The 20,458-nt window shown below is 45.6% G+C and overlaps 7 protein-coding genes across 9 annotated transcripts; 5 read left to right on the top strand and 2 right to left on the bottom strand.

The window, feature by feature from the left end:
- Window positions 1-890: 890 nt before the first annotated feature.
- Window positions 891-1,950, top strand: LOC108064875 (uncharacterized protein CG45076). The gene is made up of 2 exons (XM_017152620.2): window positions 891-933; window positions 1,019-1,950. Exons 1-2 carry the CDS (start codon window positions 891-893, stop codon window positions 1,948-1,950), a joined length of 975 nt encoding a protein of 324 aa, XP_017008109.2.
- Window positions 1,951-2,427: 477 nt separating this feature from the next.
- tex (THO complex 3 homolog tex) lies at window positions 2,428-4,072 on the top strand. Its single transcript, XM_017152634.3, has 3 exons — window positions 2,428-2,585; window positions 2,657-3,191; window positions 3,705-4,072. The coding sequence occupies exons 1-3, from the start codon at window positions 2,496-2,498 to the stop codon at window positions 4,040-4,042; spliced, it is 963 nt and encodes a 320-aa protein (XP_017008123.1). The 5' UTR covers window positions 2,428-2,495; the 3' UTR covers window positions 4,043-4,072.
- A 1,114-nt stretch (window positions 4,073-5,186) lies between these two features.
- Window positions 5,187-5,984, bottom strand: LOC108064874 (uncharacterized). The gene is made up of 2 exons (XM_017152619.2): window positions 5,480-5,984; window positions 5,187-5,420 (listed from the first exon to the last, which is right to left on the bottom strand). The coding sequence occupies exons 1-2, from the start codon at window positions 5,945-5,947 to the stop codon at window positions 5,229-5,231; spliced, it is 660 nt and encodes a 219-aa protein (XP_017008108.2). The 5' UTR covers window positions 5,948-5,984; the 3' UTR covers window positions 5,187-5,228.
- A 1,724-nt stretch (window positions 5,985-7,708) lies between these two features.
- Window positions 7,709-8,520, top strand: Sgt1 (suppressor of G2 allele of skp1). Its single transcript, XM_017152740.3, has one exon. It carries the CDS (start codon window positions 7,803-7,805, stop codon window positions 8,346-8,348), a length of 546 nt encoding a protein of 181 aa, XP_017008229.2. The 5' UTR covers window positions 7,709-7,802; the 3' UTR covers window positions 8,349-8,520.
- A 592-nt stretch (window positions 8,521-9,112) lies between these two features.
- nac (GDP-fucose transporter nac) lies at window positions 9,113-10,340 on the top strand. Its single transcript, XM_017152739.3, has 3 exons — window positions 9,113-9,279; window positions 9,336-10,059; window positions 10,115-10,340. Exons 1-3 carry the CDS (start codon window positions 9,203-9,205, stop codon window positions 10,325-10,327), a joined length of 1,014 nt encoding a protein of 337 aa, XP_017008228.1. The 5' UTR covers window positions 9,113-9,202; the 3' UTR covers window positions 10,328-10,340.
- Window positions 10,341-10,361: 21 nt separating this feature from the next.
- On the bottom strand, window positions 10,362-11,673 carry mRpL1 (mitochondrial ribosomal protein L1). The gene is made up of 3 exons (XM_044394050.2): window positions 11,408-11,673; window positions 11,043-11,352; window positions 10,362-10,984 (listed from the first exon to the last, which is right to left on the bottom strand). The coding sequence occupies exons 1-3, from the start codon at window positions 11,596-11,598 to the stop codon at window positions 10,430-10,432; spliced, it is 1,056 nt and encodes a 351-aa protein (XP_044249985.1). The 5' UTR covers window positions 11,599-11,673; the 3' UTR covers window positions 10,362-10,429.
- A 672-nt stretch (window positions 11,674-12,345) lies between these two features.
- On the top strand, window positions 12,346-20,440 carry LOC108064912 (uncharacterized). Of its 3 annotated transcripts, XM_070216869.1 has the most exons (14): window positions 12,346-12,468; window positions 13,400-14,063; window positions 14,590-14,847; window positions 14,911-15,074; window positions 15,135-15,548; window positions 15,632-15,682; window positions 15,752-15,808; window positions 15,875-16,243; window positions 16,306-16,453; window positions 16,509-16,738; window positions 16,791-17,109; window positions 17,179-17,440; window positions 17,825-17,945; window positions 18,052-20,440. In XM_070216869.1, the coding sequence occupies exons 2-14, from the start codon at window positions 13,450-13,452 to the stop codon at window positions 19,968-19,970; spliced, it is 4,926 nt and encodes a 1,641-aa protein (XP_070072970.1). In that variant the 5' UTR covers window positions 12,346-12,468; window positions 13,400-13,449; the 3' UTR covers window positions 19,971-20,440. The 3 variants fall into 3 exon arrangements, with proteins under 3 accessions (XP_070072970.1, XP_070072968.1, XP_070072969.1); XM_070216867.1 differs by having other exon boundaries at window positions 15,632-15,808; XM_070216868.1 differs by having other exon boundaries at window positions 15,632-15,808; window positions 16,797-17,109.
- Window positions 20,441-20,458: the final 18 nt, after the last annotated feature.

Consider the following 20,458-nt stretch of genomic DNA (forward strand, 5'->3'; position numbering starts at 1 on the left):
TCCGTGACACACTAACGACTTGCCGGTCATCCTAGACCAAAGAAAGTGCACAGCCAATTATTTATTAGCTAATAGGCAAAGCTACAGGCAAAGCAGCCACGTAACCGGTTGCCAAGTGACTGTTATTATGCACTCAGAAAAAGTGTCCTTTAGGTGGAAAAATATTTACTTTTTACTTTCTTTTATTACTTAAAAAATAGTTTGCACTGAAGAACAAGAATACAACATTGGTTAAATAATAAAATTATTGATATGATTTATTTTAATTTCATAAAAAGAACTTAGTAATTGATTTGGTATCCACAGATTTCTGAATGTGGTTATATTAAAAGAAATAGCATGATTCCAAAAAAACAAGTTAAGAAAGCATACACTCAAAACAAAATCGATATGAAACCATTTATTTGGTTGATTAACGTCTAAATAAAAAATTTTATATTATCGGATGAAACGAAGATCAATTTTATATTATGTAATATCAATTTGATTTTGATACGGGGCCAGGTAAATTTGATATGGTCGAAGTGAAAATCGATATGGGTTTTGCATAACCAGAAATTGACATGCACATATCGATTTTACGGCGACATGTTTTTTTTGTGTGTACCTATTAATAAAGAGATAGTATGGGTATTGAAATTTAGTTTAATTTTAATTCTATAGAATTTGAATTTAGCAAATGTAGTAAAAAATTACGCATTGTATAATGAAAATTCGACTCCTAAAGAAGCTTTAATCTTCCGACAACCTTTTTAATTTCACTTAATTTGGTTTTCCTGTAGACTTTATATCCCAGAGGAACACATCACGATCCGATCACGAGTCTTCCGGTAGTCCAACTTCCTTTTCATTCGCCACCTGCTCCATTGCATAATCGCCCGCGAGGAGAGATGCCATCGCTTGTGCACCTGCTGCTCCTGACGCTGTTTTTGGGTGAGTCGCACACCAAACACCACGACTTCCTCATGCAAATCTGGCTTAATTGGGGAATTTCCCTCTGGCGACTCTGTTGATTTAGTGGCCATGCCGGCGCTGGGTCGCAAGGTGAAGCGGAAGGAGTCGCACTACCACCACCACGTCAATGTTCCGCCCCCGCCGCCGCCGCCTCCATCTCCCCAAGGACCGAGTCCAGTGCCGCAGCAAACGGTGGTGATCGAGCACGAGGTGCCACCGTACACCTACGAGGCAATTAACCACGATGAATTCGAGCCGGCCAAGGTGAAGCTCTCCCACTACGAAGCCTCCTCGGATTACATAGCCCACCATCTGCATAATGGAGGAGGCGGAGGAGGAGGTGGCTACCTGGCCGACAATGGACTCCGCAGCATTGCCAAGGGTTCGGCGGATCAGGCCCTGTCCGCAGTGGCCAGCCAAAATGCAGCCGGGAAACAGGCTTCCTATGTGGCCAAGAGCACTCTGGCCCAGGCGGCGGCCCAGGCAGCCGGCACAGCAGTGGCTGTGCTGAAGGGAAAGGAGGTGCTGCTCCATCGACTGGAGGATCAGAGCGTGGAGGCCCACAAGGCGATGGAGAACGAGCTGACGCAGCTGCAGCAGGCCAAGAGATCGGCGAAGGCGGCCCAATATGCCGCCCAGCAGGCCATCAACCATGTGAGCGTCCTGACCGCCGCCCTCAACAATGCCCAGTCCGCCTCCGAGTTGGCCCAAAAGGCCGCCTCCGAGGCAGCCGCCGAATTGGCCTCCCAAATCGATATGGTGGCCCAGGCCAAGAGCAAACTGGAGCACGCCGAATCGCATGCGTATGCAGCTCGTTTGGACTACGAGGAGACGAGGGACGCGGCGGAGAAGGCCACCCTGTCCGCCCAGGAGGCCCACTTGAATGCCAACGATGCCGCCCTGCACGCCAATGTGGAGCTGGCCGAGACGGTCCACATCCACGACAAGAGCGACCGGAATGTGAGGGAGCCACCGCGGAACCACCGACGTCCATGATTGATTTTTAAGTTTTAATCCTTATTTATTTGTTTTCCTTATTTAATGACTATGTTGTTGCAGCTAATGAATAAAGTTTTGTTGATATCTTACTTTCTCTTCATGATTCAATATTTTCTGGGAAAACAGTTGTAATTAAGGTACACAAACCGAAAAAAGACACGTGAAAGAGGTAGTTTTTCTGAAACTCGTTTAATGTTTTCTATTGACTATTTGTCCCAATTTAAAAAAAAAGATGATATAACTTGCTAAATATTTTGTAATAGAGGAAAAACGGAAGATAAACACTTAATTCGAATAATAGACTTCATTTGAGTTCGTTATTTAATTAACAAGAATGGAATTTAACCAATTTCAGATGAAATATTTGAATGAACCGCCCAAGCAAAGACAAAAACCGTAGTAATGGTTGGGATCTTTACTAGCTTTGTTATTTTTGTGATATTTTGTGAGGTAATATTTTCGAATGTTAGCTACGGTCTTACTTTTGTTTACAAAAAAAACCGGCTTCAGTTTTTATAAAATAATACGAAAAACAATTCACTATGAGTCGCACGGAGCAAACCTTCGACGACCTGAAATCGTACTTCCGGAGCCACAGCAAAATCCGCGAGCAGCGGGCGCACATGTCCAAGGTAAACACGATTTCCCGCCAATTAAGAAGCATCTCTCTGCAATCCAAGAATCCCCCTTTCCACATCCACAGGTTCACTCGGTTTGCTGGAACGCCGATGGTCGCCACCTGGCCTCCGGATCCTTTGACAAGACGGTGGCGGTCTACTCCCTGGAGCGCGATCGCTTCGTGAAGGGCAGCATTTACCGCGGACACACTGGATCCGTGGACCAGCTGTGCTGGCATCGCACCAATCCCGACCAGTTTGCCACCGCCAGCGGGGACAGAACCGTGAGGATCTGGGACATACGGGCTGGGAAGTGTGTTTCGGTGACCAATACCAAGGGCGAGAACATCAACATAGCCTGGTCGCCGGATGGCAAGACAATCGCCGTGGGCAACAAGGAGGATCTGATCACGTTTATAGACACGCGCACTAATAAGATTCGCGTGGAGGAGCCCTTCAGCTTCGAGGTCAACGAGATATCGTGGAACAACACAAATGATCTGTTCTTCCTGACCAATGGATTGGGATGCATGCATGTGCTCAATTACCCCAGCCTGGAACACCAGATGACTCTGAAGGCGCATCCCGCCAACTGCATTTGCATAGAGTTCGGACCAACGGGTATGAAATATCAGGGTTCGGTAAATAACTTGTGTTAAATTTCAAGGTGTTAAATTGTAGCTTACATATGTTAGAAACATAAATAACACACACAGTTTATTTGTGCTATTTACACGACGTTTTTTTTACACAACGTGTTTTTAACACAATGAGTTTTTGACATTAAAACGTCAGAAATATATGCTTTGAAAATAACAATTAAGATATCCTGGCCCAATATTGATTTTTCATTTTTTCTTCGATTTGTTATTGTCCATAAAATGTAATTATCATTTGTGTTAAAAACACAGTGTGTAAAAAACACGTCTTGTTAATAACACATTGTGTAAAAAACACAAGTGAGCTGTGTGTGCTAACAACTATTTTTCACATTTTAACACTTTCGTTTTTCACACACACTGTAAACTACAATTTTACATGTTTTTAACATGTGTGTTAAATTCCGAACCCTGTGAAATTTATCCTTACAACAGGATTAACACTGAAATTTCTAACTTTTGATTCACCTACCAGGTAAATACTTTGCCACCGGCTCTGCGGATGCCCAAGTGTCTCTGTGGGACGCCAACGAGCTGGCCTGCCTGCGCATGATCAGCCGCCTGGAGTGGCCCGTTCGCACCATTTCCTTCAGCCACGACGAACGGCTGATTGCCTCGGCCAGCGAGGATCTGATCATAGACATTGCCTTCACGGAGACGGGCGAACGTGTGACCGACATCCACGTAGAGGCCTCCACCTTTACGGTGGCCTGGCACCCGAAGCAATACCTTCTGGCCTACGCCTGCGACGAGAAGGATAGCGAAAGGCGACGGGACGCTGGCAACGTTAAGATATACGGCTTTCCGGAATAAACACCCTTAGTTTAAGGCTCCTTTTGCTAGTAAAAACCTAGTTTGCTTTCCAATTATCGTGGAGTGTAAAATGATCGACTTTTGAAGTCACGTCGCTGGCCAGCCAACTGGATTATCAATTGCAGCGACTCGCCTCTGGACGTGTTCGTAGCTGCAATTTGAGTTTTATCTTTAACGGCACGCTTTTATGGCATCACAGGACCCACGGGCTGTAACCTCCTGTCTGCCTCTTAATACTGCATCAATCGGGAGCTGCAAGACTGCCTTTGCTGTGGGCCAGCACTTGGCTTTTATCATGCAAATAACGACACTGGCGGATGCTGACCTAATATAGGTTTACGGTTATGGCTTCCTACATTTTAAGCTATTAATCAGTGGTCGCACTCTGAAGACGGCTTAATCAGAGCAGGGGATTGCCTTTAAATGCTGGTTTGTGTGAATTGGCTCCATTAGCCACGAAAACTTGAGAGCAAAAGAGGAAAAGTTGCCGGGTGATTGGGAGTGGGTGGTGTTGTGCTGCCTTTTTCACCCTTGAACTTTCAGCAAGTTGCTAGTGACCAACAAACAGGACGAATAAGATGGGGTTTCCCCCAATATGTGTATGTATCACTCATACGTTGTATATCCCTTTCGCGTGCCAAGTGCAGCGGCAAAAGCTATTTGTATGCCATCCGCACATTTCCCGCCAAGTGCACACAGCCTTTTCCACCCACCACCCACTCGAAGTAGCATCAATATTTGCTTTACTAAAAGTTTTCGATAAATTTCGGTTTGAACGGACAGTTCCGCTCGGTTGGAGGGGAAAGTAAGGATGGGGGAGGGTTTAAATTGGATACTTGCATTCAATAATAAATCACAGTTAATTGTTATTAATGGACTAAAAGTGCAACTTTGACAAAATGCAAAAAATAAAAAAGCTAACTTTCATTTTTAATAACTAAATAGTAAATCAGAAAATTTTGTTTTTACAAAAATACCAATGACCAATGAATTCTTAAATTTTTACCTTAAAGTTTCGTGTGAGCAACTCGGTAAGCGGTAGTTATGAATGTCAAGAAATCATCGGGAAATCAAATGTTTCTAAATCCTCGTTGCAAAAATGAATGTAAAGTAATATATATATTTTATATATAAAATTGTTCCATTATAAACTGGGTACCTACAATCACTGTGTAGTTTTGATATTTCATTCGATTTTCATCCCTTCTTTAAACTTCTGAAATTCTCCTCTCAACTCAAAGCAAATTCCATTTGGTCGTGTAGCATTATTTAAGTCAATTGCAGCCAAGGTAATCACAACGCGCTTTCTTCCGGGAGGAACGTTGAAGCCGGCACCAAAATATAGTTTAGAGATAAATGGTTCGAAAACATATTCAGTCTGCAAATAGAACATTTTTGAGAATAACAATAATACGTAATCGGAAATATGTCGCTTACTCCCATATTGGTGAAGCATTTTTCCATAGCTTCCTCTTTGTTGATAATGTACTTTGGAAAACCTCTGTACCAATATTGTTTCGGGTCGAGATATACTTTGCAAAAATCTCTGCTTATCAAATTAAGTATGGTCGGTTGCCAAGTACCACGATCCAAATGAAGAACGCTAATATGACCCTCAACGCGATCTGTTGGCTGAACATCCCATGTGGAGGTTATTTTCCCCTCTACGTGAATCCCATCTGGCAACATTTCTGTGTGGAAATCCGAAAAATCAAACAGTCCAGAAATATTCGAATATCCAGGGGGATTATCCACACATGCAGCAAACACCGATTCGTCCTCCAAAACATATTCGTAGTCGATCTGAAAGGATGGTTTTATCATCCTTAGCACGATTATTATCTGCCACAGCACAAAAAGGTTGAAATACATTTTACAATTTTCTTCCACAAATGTGGTACACATCTATTTGATGCTGCTTTTATATATATTTCGGATATAATCATCGACTTCCTGAGTAGATTTTTCGACTTGATTGTTTATAGTAGATATTGTAGATTTTGATATTGCTAAAACGTGAGCAAGATTGCCGTGTTGATTAAATAAACGAACTATGGAACATCAATTATTAAAAAAACATGAAGAAACGGTTTAATCAAATGCCCCGACTGTCAATTAAAAGGGCTGAAACTTAAATAAAATTCCAACTCTAATCACTCTGGACAGCGGTCCGGAGCATGTATGATATTTTTAAATAAGATTATATATAAACTGCTAAAGAATTTTTAAATAATTAATTGTAATTTAAATCTAAATCTTAATCAAAATCTACATGTCACACTGTTTTCATATCTACTTGAATTCTACATGTAAGGCTTAACAGACGCTCCCCATTACATTCAGCGCGGCTGTAAAGTTTACATTTGGCTGCAAATACATGTTAGTTAACAGAATTGAGTTTCTCGCATGCGATAAATACATCTGTTCTATGGAAATGAAATGGAACACTTCTGTTAATATTTTCCCCTTTTGAAAAGGCTGTAAGGAAGTGTACATATGTATGTACTTATTCATGTAGAGTTTTATAAAATTTGTCAAAACTGTGTAAATTATTTGTTGTTAAATCATTACAAGAATTCAGAAAAAGTATTTCTTAAAATTATGGGTTCAGTCAAATTTTGTAAAAATGTATAATTATTTAAAAATACAAATAACTATGATTTTGATAAAAAATTATTTTCAAAAAAAATTTTGGCTGGTCTTTTATTAGTAGTTCATTTTGTTGGTTTTTCGTAGACCTGTTTTCCGTTGTACTCTGTTGTTTTCTAGTTGTTTGAGTGACAGCATCAAATGTTCCTTTGATATCGGCTGCTTAATTGCCATGTATTTCAGCCCACAAAATCTTATGGTCGCTTAAGCTTTTCCTTTAATAAAGGGATAATAAAAGGATGCATTTTTGGTTTGCTCCTAGCCAAATGTGACATTTCTTTGTTCTCCAAATTTCTAAAGAAGTCACAGTTGTTCTTCAATCCTGCGCAGATAATGGCCAATTGATGGGAAACGCAAACATGAAAAAATGTCGACTGCAAGTCATAAACTTTAAAAGGGAAAACCTTTTCTGGCCAACTTGCTTCTGCCCAAAACTTGCTTCTGCCCATTTCTGCTGTCACTTTCGACAAACTTTGACAACACAACGAATAGATTTCAATGGAGGATTGAGAGGGGCCGAAACTGTGGAATTTATGTCGGCTGTCGTCGGGACTTATGCGCTTTCGACTGCTGTTTCCCCAAACCAACGTATTGATGGCCAAACTTACTTCAAGTGCACGTAAATTGGCCAAAACTTTGTTTACAGTTGGCTGCGGTTGACATGTGCACGATTTAGTTTTCAAAAAGTATAAGTTTCTTGTAAATAGTTTTTCTATCTCTGTAAGTAAACACACAAGTCACGCTTTTTGTGGATTTGTAGCATACTGCTTTGAATTTTACCAATTTGTTGCATACATATATTTCTAGAGTGCCTGAAAAACTCCTAATATAAAATTAAAATTCTTAAAAATGAAAGTACGCGGGTTTTTTTTTAAATTATTTTCAGTGCTGAAAAATGATAATAAAACAAGGTTTGAGGCTTTGCTATGCAGGGAGGGTGAAACCGCTAGGCTAGCTAAGACACCCTCCTGACATTTTAGCGTGACCGTTTGGAATGTTTTAGGGCATTATTTCGCAGAGCTCATATGTCCAATTGTTTTCTGGACAATTCCGTATAAAATAGAAGTAAATAGAAATAGGGGGACGCCCTGAGTTCGGAATTCTTTGCAAGATGTCCGTGCGCCACGACTGGTACCAGTCCGAGACCAAGGTGGTCATCACCGTGCTCCTGAAGAACGCCGCCGACAAGAACTATGCGGTGGAGATTTCCCAGAACCGCGTCCACATGACCGCCGATGGCTATGAGTTGGATCTGAAGCTGCTCCATCCCATCGTCGTGGAGCGGTCCTCGCACAAGGCATTCCCCTCCAAGGTGGAGATCACGCTGGCCAAGGAGACGGGCGTTCGCTGGGAGAATCTCGAGGAGAAGAGCGTGGTCGTGGCCGCTGCTCCCGTTAAACCCAAAACCAAGAACTGGGATCAGCTGGTCAGCGAGGAGGAGAAGATCGACGAGAAGGAGGCCAAGGGCGAGACGGCCCTCAACAACCTGTTCAAGAAGATCTACAGCACCTCCTCGCCGGAGGTCCAGAAGGCCATGAACAAGTCCTTCTCGGAATCCGGAGGCACCGTCCTCAGCACCAACTGGAGCGAGGTGGGCAAGGAGAAGGTCACCGTGAAGCCACCGGACGGAACCGAGTTCCGCGAGTGGGAGAAGTAGGGAGTGGAGTGCCCCTACCCCTGTATTTATAAAGTCCACAAGAGAGAGATTAAAAGAGAAACACTAATATGTATATTTTTACGCATGGATCGGCCAGCAACCAAGAACAAACGTTACAAACAAACAGAAACTAACAAGAATTGTTTTGAATAAATTTGATTTAAGCATTGCACTTGCAGTAGGGTTTTTGCCTTGGGGGATTTATCTTAATTTTACCATGACTTGGCTTAGTTATAAAACAATCAATTTATTTACCATGGTTATAAAAACTCAAGCAGATGTATTAAAACATAAATACCATCTGGCTTTAAGATCTCAAAAATTATTTTCAATAGTTGTACACTGAAAAGTAAATATGTATCTACAATTGTTTATACATTTCTGATTAGCGTAAATACCCATTGTTCTAGTCATAAATCACTATAAGGCATATGTACATATGGACTTTTACGAACTTTACTCAAAATAAGCACGCTTCCGCTTATCAAGAAATCTTTATCGCTTCATTTTCTGTGCATATTTTCGAGTCCGCTTAAGAGAACAACTTTTACAGCTTTTAGTTTTAAATGAAATAATAAATTATTTGTTTATACATACATATAAATTTTGTTCCTAATACATTTTTATAATAAAAACAGGATCTTAACGTTAAGAAGTAACTACCATTATACTATCAATTATGTTTATTTTTTTATCAGTAGCTGATAACTTTTAAAACCACCCCCTTACTCAGTTGAAACGTTCTCATTACAAACAGCTGATCGCCAGACCGGGTTGCAGAAATACGTGTAAAAATAAACGCACAATTACCTTTCCCTCGCACAAATCGGACTCCAATCCCTAAAAACTCCAAGATGTACAAGAATCTGGAGGAGCACAACCGGCTGGTAAACAAATACCTAAAGATATTCTTCGTGGTGGCACTTTACTGGTAAGAAACTAAAAAAGAGGAGCGGCGTTTTATCTGAACTTTCGTGTCTTCCACAGGTGCACCTCGATATTGACGGTCTTTGTGAACAAACACCTGCTGAGCAGCGATACAGTGAACCTGGGGGCGCCGCTCTTTATGTCCTGGTTCCAGTGCGTGGTCTCCACGGTCATTTGCTTTGTGGCCAGCCGTCTGAGCCGCAAGTACCCTTCGGTTTTCTCCTTTCCCGAGGGGAATCCTTTGGATATCGACACCTTCCGCAAGATCCTGCCGCTGTCCGTGCTCTATACCCTGATGATTGGGGCCAACAACCTGTCGCTGTCCTATGTCACAGTGGCCTTCTACTACATCGGTCGCTCCCTGACCACGGTGTTCAGTGTGGTCCTCACCTACGTGATCCTCCGCCAGCGGACCAGCTTCAAGTGTCTGCTGTGCTGTGCCGCCATCGTCATTGGTTTCTGGCTGGGCGTGGACCAGGAGAGCCTCACCGAAGTCTTCTCCTGGCGCGGCACCATCTTCGGAGTGCTCAGTTCGCTGGCCCTGGCCATGTTCTCGATTCAGACGAAGAAGTCGCTGGGATATGTCAACCAGGAGGTGTGGCTGCTCAGCTACTACAACAACCTGTACTCCACGCTGCTCTTCCTGCCCCTGATCATCATCAACGGGGAGCTGGAGACCATTATAACGTATCCGAACCTGTGGGCTCCTTGGTTCTGGGCCGCCATGACTTTGAGTGGAATTTGTGGCTTTGCTATTGGTTTTGTCACGGCCCTGGAAATCAAGGTAATCGGAAAAACCACATGTTAAGTTCTCATCTAACCCGGAATTTCGATTCCAGGTCACATCCGCCCTGACGCACAATATCTCGGGCACAGCCAAGGCCTGCGCCCAAACGGTGATAGCCACCCAGTATTACCACGACGTTCGATCGGCCCTCTGGTGGACCTCCAATGTGGTGGTCCTGGTGGCCAGCGCCGCCTACACGCGGGTCAAGCAGCTGGAGATGCTGCGCCAGCACCAACAGCGCAGCACCGCCACCCAGAAGGCCTAGGAGCAATGCCAAAGTAATGTAGACTGTTTAGGACTCTAGGAAGATGTAGGTTTAAAGTATGCACAAACGATCCATCAACAAAATACATGACTTCTGTGTTAACTAATTGGAGGCCACGGCTGCTTTTTGTTCCGCCGGCTCCTCCTGCTTTCTGGTCTCCTTCTTCGCCGTGCTCTTGTCCCACATCTCCGGCACATAGACATAGGGATCGATTTTCAGCTGCTCACTGCTGGGCGGGCTCTTCAGCAGGACACGGGTGATGAAACGACCCTCGCGCTTGGGCCTCATGGTGTTGACATCCTGCAGCAGGAACTTGATGTTCTCCTCCAGCTTCTGGGCGTCCATGTCCAGAGTGCCCACACTGGCGGTGATCAGGCCAAAGTTCTGCTGGTACTCATCCTTGGCCGCACTGTAGCTAATGCCGCTGGAGAACTTGACGATCATCTCGGCCAGATTGGTGCCCAGAGTCTCGCTCTTGGGATTGGGAAACTTGCGCTTCATCAGGCCGCGCAGGGCCACCAGCTCGGCCAGGATATTGGGATGGGCGATAACGTACTGGTAGTCGGAGAGCAGCAGCTCACCGTTGGTTATGTCCTTGATGAGCTCCACGCCGCCGACGAGCGAGGCTCCAGCTTCCCTGGCCTCTAGTACCTCATTCTAAAAGGGAATTACAAGATGTTATAAAAGGATTTACAAACTATGGAGTTTGCCTCACATTTCCCTTGGTGAAAACTATAATCTTGCGCTCCTCGCCGTGCTCAAACTTATTCGGAATCATGGCCATGCGCTGGAAGTTGTCCACGAATCGGGTGATCTTCTCCGCCTGCATGTTGAGTTCAATGTCCACGTTGAGCGGAGCATTCGGTACATTGTACATGCTGGGATGGTGGGTCTCCCGGTGGCATTGGATGGCCTCCTGGACGGAGTAAACTGGCCAGCGGTAGTAGCGCCCCACGTAGCAGTCGTCTTTGGGCACCTGCTTCCAGGAGTCGTCCACATGCTTGTCCGCCCGCTTTACGTTGATTCTGTAAATGGTAAGGGGTTAATAAAGGATCCTGTATCCTGGATTCAGCCACCTACTTTTTGTTCCGCTGATTGTGCGGAATGAATCCCACCTTCTTCACCTCCACCTTGACTTTCTTCTTGCGGGCCTTCTCCCGAGTTCCTTTGCGGGCCGCCTCGCTCACGGCGGAGAGGTGCAGCAGGCGGAGGGACTCCATCGGGGGTTGGCGCAGGGCCAGTGCCCTCATTGAGGTCAGGATGGACTGCATTTCTTTTAAAAATAAGTCTATTTACCGGAGTCCAAATACTTGCTTTGCATAACCTTGCCGGCCTAGAGTTGCCAGATCGGTGGGTAAAGTTTAGTTGCAACACTGTTGGGAGATAATATATTCACGAACCTCGGTTTAAAACTTAGCTACGACTGTACCGCTATTTGACAAGATTTAAATATGCCAGGATGGGTTTTAACGGACTTTTTTAAGAAAGTGTTTTAAATTACAAACTTGTTAAACTCAGGAAGTATTTTTAAGGTATTTGCCCATAATCTTTAATTTTGAATTGGAAATCAGTGCCAATATTATTTATCTCTTCTGCACATTTCGGGATAAGAATTGTTACCACTGTTTAAATTAAAAAACCAAAACTTAATGAAACAGAAACTGTTTTAAATTACAGACTTATTAAATTCAAGAGGGCATACGAGTTTTTAAGTTATTCGTATACGAACGTATACATAATCTTTAATTTTGAATTCGAAATCCGTGCCAATATTTTTTTTGGTCTTCTGCACTTTTCGGGATAAGAATTGTTACTACTGTCTAAATTCCAAACCCAATCCCAAAGAAACAGTAACGTATTATTCAGAAAACCCTCATCGACCAGATTTTAAGAGAAATTTAAAAAACAGCAAAGAGACCAATTCCCAATCCTCTCTAAAAATAAATCTCAAATTTTTCGACATTTCCGATCCGTTCAAAAGCGCCGTGCCGTGCCGCTCAGAATAGCTTCGACCGACGAGCGGAACGGACGTATACGGAATTTCCGAGCCGCGGAAAATCGCGAGAAACCGGGAGAGAGAGAGTGACCGAAGAAAATTCCGCGGCGGGGCGGACGATCGTGTGTGCATAGGAAAAGTGCAAGTAATAATTTGTTATTGTTTTTCCTTTCAACGAAACACTGGCGAACACCCCAAAATAGCCCGACAACCTTGCGCATAAACCCATTAAACAAAAGAAGCGCAGCCAGGAAGAAAAGTCGAGTGGAAAAACGAAAAATGTGTGTGTATTCAATGTGTGGCAACAGTTTCGATATAACGTTCGGAAAGTGGCGAAAGTAATGGGGGCCGCCGACTTCAGATACACATGATCAGATCCGCTCGCAGCACCACCCATTCGCCTAGTTCACCCATCACCCATCCACCCAGTCCGCCGGTCCACGTCCACCCATCCATCCGTCCAGTATGTACATTTCCCCCCGAGTGCGTGCACTTTCGCATAAATTGGAAATATTAATTGCGTGTAACCTAAAAGTGGAATAAAGGAAGTGTTGCGCACTTGGCGATCGGGGATCCGAAAAGGGGGGCGGTGCCATAGAGTGTGTGCTGTTGTGCGATCGCCATGGGGAGGCAAACAAAAGAGTGTCAGCGTTTTAAAAATAGTTTGGTTTGCGGCGTGATTTTATTTGTTCTTCTGCGGGCCTCTCGACGATCGATGGCATCCAGTTTTTGAGCCAAAACAAAACCGTAAACCAAAATCCAAAAACCGAAATCAAAAACACAATAACGATAAACACAGTGCATTCCGGATCGTTTCTCCGTTGCGGTTAAGTGACCACACGCGTGCATATTTTTCGAAAATATTCAAAACTTTCGCACATGTGGGGAAACGTGCTGAAATGGGATTTTTGAAATTATTGTTTACATTTCGTGGATTTAATCGTTACACTTTAAGATTCGTTTATGTGTGTGTTTGCCGTTTGGCGGCGGACGTTCCACATTGGGTCTTCCTCTTCTATAAACAACCTCCCGATTTTGATAATTCTCGGATTTTCTTGTCTTGTGTGCGTTTTTAGTGGCGTATCGTTTAGAGTAAACAAACAAGGTCCGATTGAGCGATATCGAGATGGACTGGGACAAGCCACCGCCGCCTCCGCAGCCGCCACCGCCGAAGCCCCGACGCACTCGAATGTCCCGGCAGAATGTCCTGCACTACGAGTCCCTGCCCACCGCTCCGCCGGCGATGTGCGGCCGCACGGAGGAGAATATCTTCCAGTTTCCGGCCGTGGCCACGCGGGCACGCAATCTCTCCGCCTCCCCCAAGTTCGAGAGGCGGGAGGCCAAGGACCTGCCCATTTGCGAGCTGGGCAAGCACTCCTGCTCCAAGTGCCAGCCGTATCGGGCGGATCGGGGCACCATTGAGCCGCTGAAAACTCGTCTCAGTTCCGCCATCGAGGCCATGGACGAACTGACCCGCACCTACGTGCTGCTCGAGGGCTTTCTGGAGCACCGACTGACCACCATCGCCGACAACGAGGCAGGTGAACGGGCGGAGGAACTGGCAGCTTTAGATGATGATGTGCCCTCCACTAGTCAGGCCATCCGACAGCGTCCACCCACCAAGCCACCGCGATCCAGCAACACTGACCACCAGTTCGATCTAGAGCACTCTCTCACCTGGCTGGAGTCCCTAATGGGCACTGAGGTGGTGCCGCCCTTCAAACAGGGAAAGTTTAAGCGGTAAGAAATATCAATATAAATAAATAAAACAAAAGTAAAAAGGAAACTGTAGATCACTGTATTTAAATCACATAACATCTTTGGTATTTAATAACTAGACATCATATTTAAGGTGAAATCGTTTTTTTTAAATATGATTTGAAGCCACATTGGTTAACATTTTTTTACAAAACCCTCAATTAAGTGTTGCCTAACCAATCAAATGTGGCTTTAAATCGGATTCAAAAAAAACGATTTCACCTAAAATCCGATGTCAATTTATAACTCTTACTTCCGGTCTATATGAACTTTTGACGACTTTAAGTAATTTCGAAAAATATATTTCATAATTAAGAAACCTGACTGATTAGGCAAAGATTATGATAAAAAAAATTACGATTTAAAATGGTTTAGTTCTTATTTTTATCGCTTTTTAGGGCATCTGTTTTTGTTTCTGAGAGCCTGATAAAGCTGTCCTTCATTTATATTATTTATTTTTAAAAACAATATATTTTTTATTTATCTGATTTAAAACGAAAATATTTAGAATTCGCGAGCGCAGCAAATCAATGATGGACGAGGACCTCAACATGTTCATGAAGAGCGATCGTCCCGGCCTGAAGCTCAGCTCCTCGAGACCATATCTCTTGAGGCGGCAGAGCACCTACAGCGACAACAAGGCAAAGGTTTCCAAGTGGACCAAGGTGAAGGCGGCCTTCAAGTGGGAACGGGCCAATGTGCCACCTTCGGGACCAGGAGCTCCAGAAAATAATGTGTTGATGCCCCTCAACCACGAGGTGGAGAGGTTAGTAGTGGAATTTGCAACCTAAACGAGGGATACATTTTGTTAAATGTATGTATTTTTCAGATACCTCAAGGTGCCCATTAGTACGGCAGCAGGAAGCAGTTCCGCGGACAGCATCATAAGTAGCTCCTCCGGCCATATAATGAGTGATACGGGTGGAACTCCTGGTACCATAAGTTCGGCCAGCTCGATGGATGATCTTGAGGCGGCCAGTCGACAGAACTATCGTAAGTCCCTTTAAAGTAATTGATTTCTAATTTAATAAACTAATTGTATTTACTTTTCAGGTCGCGATTCTTCTAAGAGTGATACGCGTTGTGATTCCCGCAACTCCAACTTTGAGGTGGAGTTGCGCAAATCCTTTACAGACGAGCGCCTGGACAATATCAAATCCTCCGCACCTCCATTACCGGCAAAGTCCTCTTCCAGCAAATCGCTGCGAAGATCCAAGGCCTTCTCGGACTTCGAGGTTCTGCCAGAGGATCATGTGGCGGAGATTAAGGCCACCAGCAGCCGGCGGCAGAAGTTGCCACCGAGTCCACTGAATCTCAACCAGGTGAACCAGATATACAGTGATCTGCCGCAACTGCACTCGCCCCTGAAGAGTCCCAAGGATTCGCGCATGCGTCGTGTCCACTCGCCGGGAACCTCCTCCGTGCCTAGCAGTCCTTCCAGGCAATCGGATTTCTTCGGTGAATTTGGTGGGTGATTCAAGGGAAACACTACCATTAAATCAATCCCTCTAATCAGCGAACCTTTCTTAACTTTATGGCTTCTCTTCCAGAGAGCGAGGATCTGTCCAGTGGGGATTTCTCGGAGCCCACTACGCCAAACTGTAAGAATTTCCCACAGAACGAAGATGACGAGGTATTTCAACATTATCAACTTCTCGTACTCAAACTAGATTCGGAGTTTAAGCACAAGCAACGCGAGTTGGAGCGTTCCAGCGCCAGCAATCGCAGTAGGAATCCCCAAGATCGCCTTAAAACCAACAAACCACTAATCCGCGTGTAAACCACAATTTCAGGTATCAAACTGGGCAGTGGAGCCACAGCCGGCGGAGGATCCGGTAGTGGAAAGCGGAGTAGCGAGGAGCACTCGCCCACCCAACTGCTGCACAACGAACTCATGTCCACCGCCCAGTTGGAACAGAATCTCACGCCGCAGTTCAAGAAGAAGCTGCACAAGTGGCGGGTGAAGCAGCAGAATTGCTCGGGAGGATCGTATGCCTCTTTAGAACCCGCGGCCAGTCCCACGGCCAAGAGCCAAAGTGGCGAGGTCAAGCCCAAGATCGACTGGAACCTGTGGAGCATGGGTCAGGTGAAGCTGGAGGGTCAGGGTCTGTGTGCCTTGCCGGATCAAAAGGATTTGCCCGAGAAGTTCCAGAAGAAGTTAGGTGGGTATATCCGTAAAAACTCCATTTAATTCAGAAGTAAATCGATATGTTTTCCCTTTTAGAGCAATGGAACCGCTTAAAGTGCGCTCCTGGTGGCGGCACCACCTCCGACAATGACTCCCTTAAACGGGGGGCCAAGCACAGTCAGTCTGCCAGGCGGGGATCGGATGATGATCGATGGTACAAGCACAGGCCGCACGACAAAGAGAAGTGTGTAAAGAGCTAAAGACTCTTCCATTCAGAGAACTAATCCCTTGACTTGCAGATTGTCCCGCCTGAAAGCCATTGTGGTGCCGGATCACACCAAGAAGATCGAGGTCAAGACCTCCGATGGCGAGGTGATGAAGTTCGAGGGCATCTCGAGGAAGTTCACCCGGAAGCTGTACGAGTGGGAGAAGGCCAGGGGCATTGGGCCGGAGGCCTCGACCTTTGCCCTGCTGCATCCGGGCTACTGCCCCATCGATGTGAGGCGCATCAACAAGGAGTGCAATAAAGGTGGGTGGGAAATCAATCTACCTATCTATTTATTAGTAACCTTAACTTATAGTGACAGCGGATCACTCGCCCACGCTCAGTCGCTCCCTTTCGCTGGACAGCGTGTCGCCCAACTGCAATCTGGCCCAGGCCATCTCCCAGCAGGCCTCATCCCTGTCCCTGAACGACGTCAACGATCTCAAGGAGATCGAGGGCAGCACCGACGCCCTCGCCGACCACGAGTTCAAGAAGTACGACGAACCGGAGGCGGTGATGGTCGAGGTGGAGGAGCACATCCACGACACCGCCTCGCCACTGGTCACCGCCCACACGCTGGTGGAGCAGCAGACGCCCATCTACAAGTACGAGGAGGTGCAGTGCAACGACTATGTGTAAGTGTGGCATGAGAATCCCAATACTTAATCCTACGGATACTCATGGTTTCCAATCCCCTCCTCCAGCAACTCGCGTCGCGTCCAGAGTTTCGAGTCGCACACGAATCTGGCCCCCTTGCTGGGAGCACTGAAACGTGCCGATGAGCTGTTTGGCCAGCTGAAGAATGCCTCGCCCGATCTGCTGGAACACCCGGCCATGCGGGACTGCCAGGCCGCATTGCTGAGCATTCGTGGCATTTATCCATACTACTCCAATAACCTGATGAAGGCGGGCGTGCTCAACGCCATATCCGATGTCCAGAGTGAACTGGGACGACTGGCCGAGTTGGTGAGAAATATTCTGCTTACTATTTATAAGTATATTCATTAGAGTCCTGCATCAGTGTACTTGAAAGTCAATTTTTAAAATCAGTTAACTTGGATCACTTTTTTTCATTTGATTTTTTCATAAGGAAAAACAAGTGATTTAATATAAAATAATTTCGAATCACCTAAATAATTTGCTTAGTAATTTTATCACTTCGACTCACTTTTATTCTGTGCTTGTATCACTTGTTTTTTTTTACGAATGATCAAGTGATCCAAGTTAACTCACTTGAACTCACTCACTGTATTTTCAAAAAATTGACTTGTTTATCAATTCAAGTGTACTCATGCAGGACTCTAATATTTATTATAAGGAAAACCCTAATAATGTTTTCTAACCTTTCAGAGCCAGAAGTCACCCTTGGATGAGGCCTGTTGCCAGGAGACAATGCAAGAGCGAGCACTGGAGTATCTGGAGGAGCTGCAAGGACTGCATGAATCCCTGCAGTGTCTCAAGCTGAGCATACGTAAGCAGTACTTTATTTTTTTTTGTATTTATTTATTTTTTTTTTATTATTATTTTTTTATTTATTTTTTTATTTATTTTATTTTTTACAATAAAATACATTTCAGAGGGCGGAACCAATCGCTATCCCCGAGACATTGTGCCCGATATCAACATCACCAGCGAGGATGGCCAACAGTTGGACTCCAGTTCTGCCTATGCCACCTGCGACAATTCCAGCCGAGATCGCTTGGCCCAGGACGACAACAGTGCCAGTGCTGCCTCGCCAATGGAGCATGAAACGGAGACCAGCACCACGACGGGCACCTTGTGCCGCTCCAGCCTGCCCACGGTGATGGTGAATGCCAATCCGGGTGGCGTTACCAATGGTATTACCAATGCAAGTGCCTGTGCCAAGAAGAAACTGCTGCGGCTGCGCAAGATGGGTTCCCGGCAGAACAGCAAGACGGAGAGCGACAGCAGTGATGCGGATACCCACTCGGTGATGGAGACGCCGCGTCGATTGCGCCGCAAGAACTTCCGGCTGAAGCAGCGCTCCTTGGATGACGACTTCCGGTTGAGTTCGACGGCCAATGAACAGGAGATTCCTGTGGGCAGGGAAGATATTGTCTACGGTTCGCTGAAGGTCAAGCCGGGCGAACTCATTGAGCAGAGCCAGTGTGTGGCACCTGCTCCACTGGTCCTTATGGCCCCGGATCCACCAATATCTTCCTCGGCATCCAGCACTCCCCTTACTTCAACCACTCCTTCTTCGTCGGCAGTTACACCACCCACCAAACTGGGTGCCTTTATTCCCCCGCCTCTGACGGATTCCAATCGACCATTCAACACCAATGCCAATGTCTTTGTGAAGACCAAACGGAAAATCTTCACCACCATCCCAGAACCAAATGCCTCGGAGGGCATAGCTGTGATCGAAAAGGAATTGGACAGTCCCCCAGAGGAGTTAAGCAAGTCGGGGAAGTCAAAGTGTCCTCCCAGACCACTTAGTCTGTATAAATCCATTAGTTTGGAGCGGTTAAAGCAGCCGCCTCTTAAAGAGGACTTGCGCAAGTGCCAGAGCAGTGAGACCTTCCAGCGGGGATCCCTCTTTGTGCCACCTCCTCTCGCCAGCGATAGCATCGAGAGATTGGCGGAGTCCAGGAAAAACCAGGAGCTAAACAACCCGCCAGTGCCGCCGCGGAAAGCTCACCTCTACAAGAAGAACTCGCTGCACAAATCGCACAGTGCGAATGCCAGCAACAAGATTGAGCACAAGATAGCCAAGACCAGCTCTGGGCCCAGTTTCTCCAGGGTGCATCCTCCACCACCGGCGCCTGTTCCTCTGACCTTGCCCAATAGAGAGGACAACACCCTACCACGTATCCAGCGAAAGCATCCCAATACGCCCACCAAGGCCAAGCAGTTTGAGTTCCCGCCACCGCAAACTTTGACCTCCGAACGTCCAGCTACTCCGCTTTCCGAGAGGGCCATTCGCCTTCAGTTGGCCAAGGCACAGTTCCTGCAAAGTGCTCCGGTCACTCCTCGTCAGGAACCCCAAACACCTAGCAAGGCAACGGAAACTGTGGTGCTGCAAAAGAGCATCAGTGCGGGCAGCATGAGAGGAGGAGCAGCTGTCCCAGAAGCAACCAGACATTATCATGAGGTATCTACGGATCAGGAGAGTGTGGGCAACTCCAGCGCTTACGACAGTTTGCCCAGAGCTGTCAGCCGGAGTGCCAAGATCTCCAGCAAACTGGGATTCGCCACGCTCACCTCAAAGTTGCGAAGGGGCAACAAGAAGCCCAAGCATCCACCTCCAAGTCCGGGAAGCGCCCTATCCGCCCTCTGTCGGCAAACCCTAATGGCCGATGTCATACCCCAGGCTTTTGGAGCGGAGAAGCCACCACCTAGTCCCACGGGAAGGAATGTCTCCAAGTCCCAGAGCACGCCGCAGGCTGCAGGTCCTTCGACGATCAATCTCGAAGTAATCCCCAAGTCCCTGAGCGAGCAGTATGTCCGCCAGCTGAAGGAGAGCGACGTCTAGTCAGAGTCCCCAGTCTCAAGTCCAGAATCTAGTCATAGGAGTAAAGTCGATGTCCGAGGTCAATGAGTGCATTTTAGGGTAATCCCACACGATTGCTATTGAAAAATTAAAAAATATCGTAAATTATATTTTTTTTAAATTTAAAATAAACGAGCTTCTTAAAAAAAAACGAAAATGAAGGGCAACCGTAAGCAGCCAAAGTCAAGATACTCAACGAGCCATTCAGAAAATCCAAAGCAAATAAGTCCTCAACAGAAGAAACTGAATTGTGTTGATTAAAATAAAATAAGAATCAAAAGCAAATAGATTTTTTTTTGCTTCCCATAACATCGAAATTTTTAAAACGCATTTGCAGAGCTTTTGCTTTTATATCTAACCAAAGAAAAATGTAAATTAAAGCAGAAAAAAAGTGGAATACTTTTCCTTTTGTGCAATAAATTAATCGAATTATGCGATTACCAACTTTAAGATAAGAACTTGTGTACGAT

This window comes from Drosophila takahashii, chromosome 3R (assembly GCF_030179915.1).
Source record: "Drosophila takahashii strain IR98-3 E-12201 chromosome 3R, DtakHiC1v2, whole genome shotgun sequence".
Taxonomy (NCBI): Eukaryota; Metazoa; Arthropoda; class Insecta; order Diptera; family Drosophilidae; genus Drosophila; species Drosophila takahashii.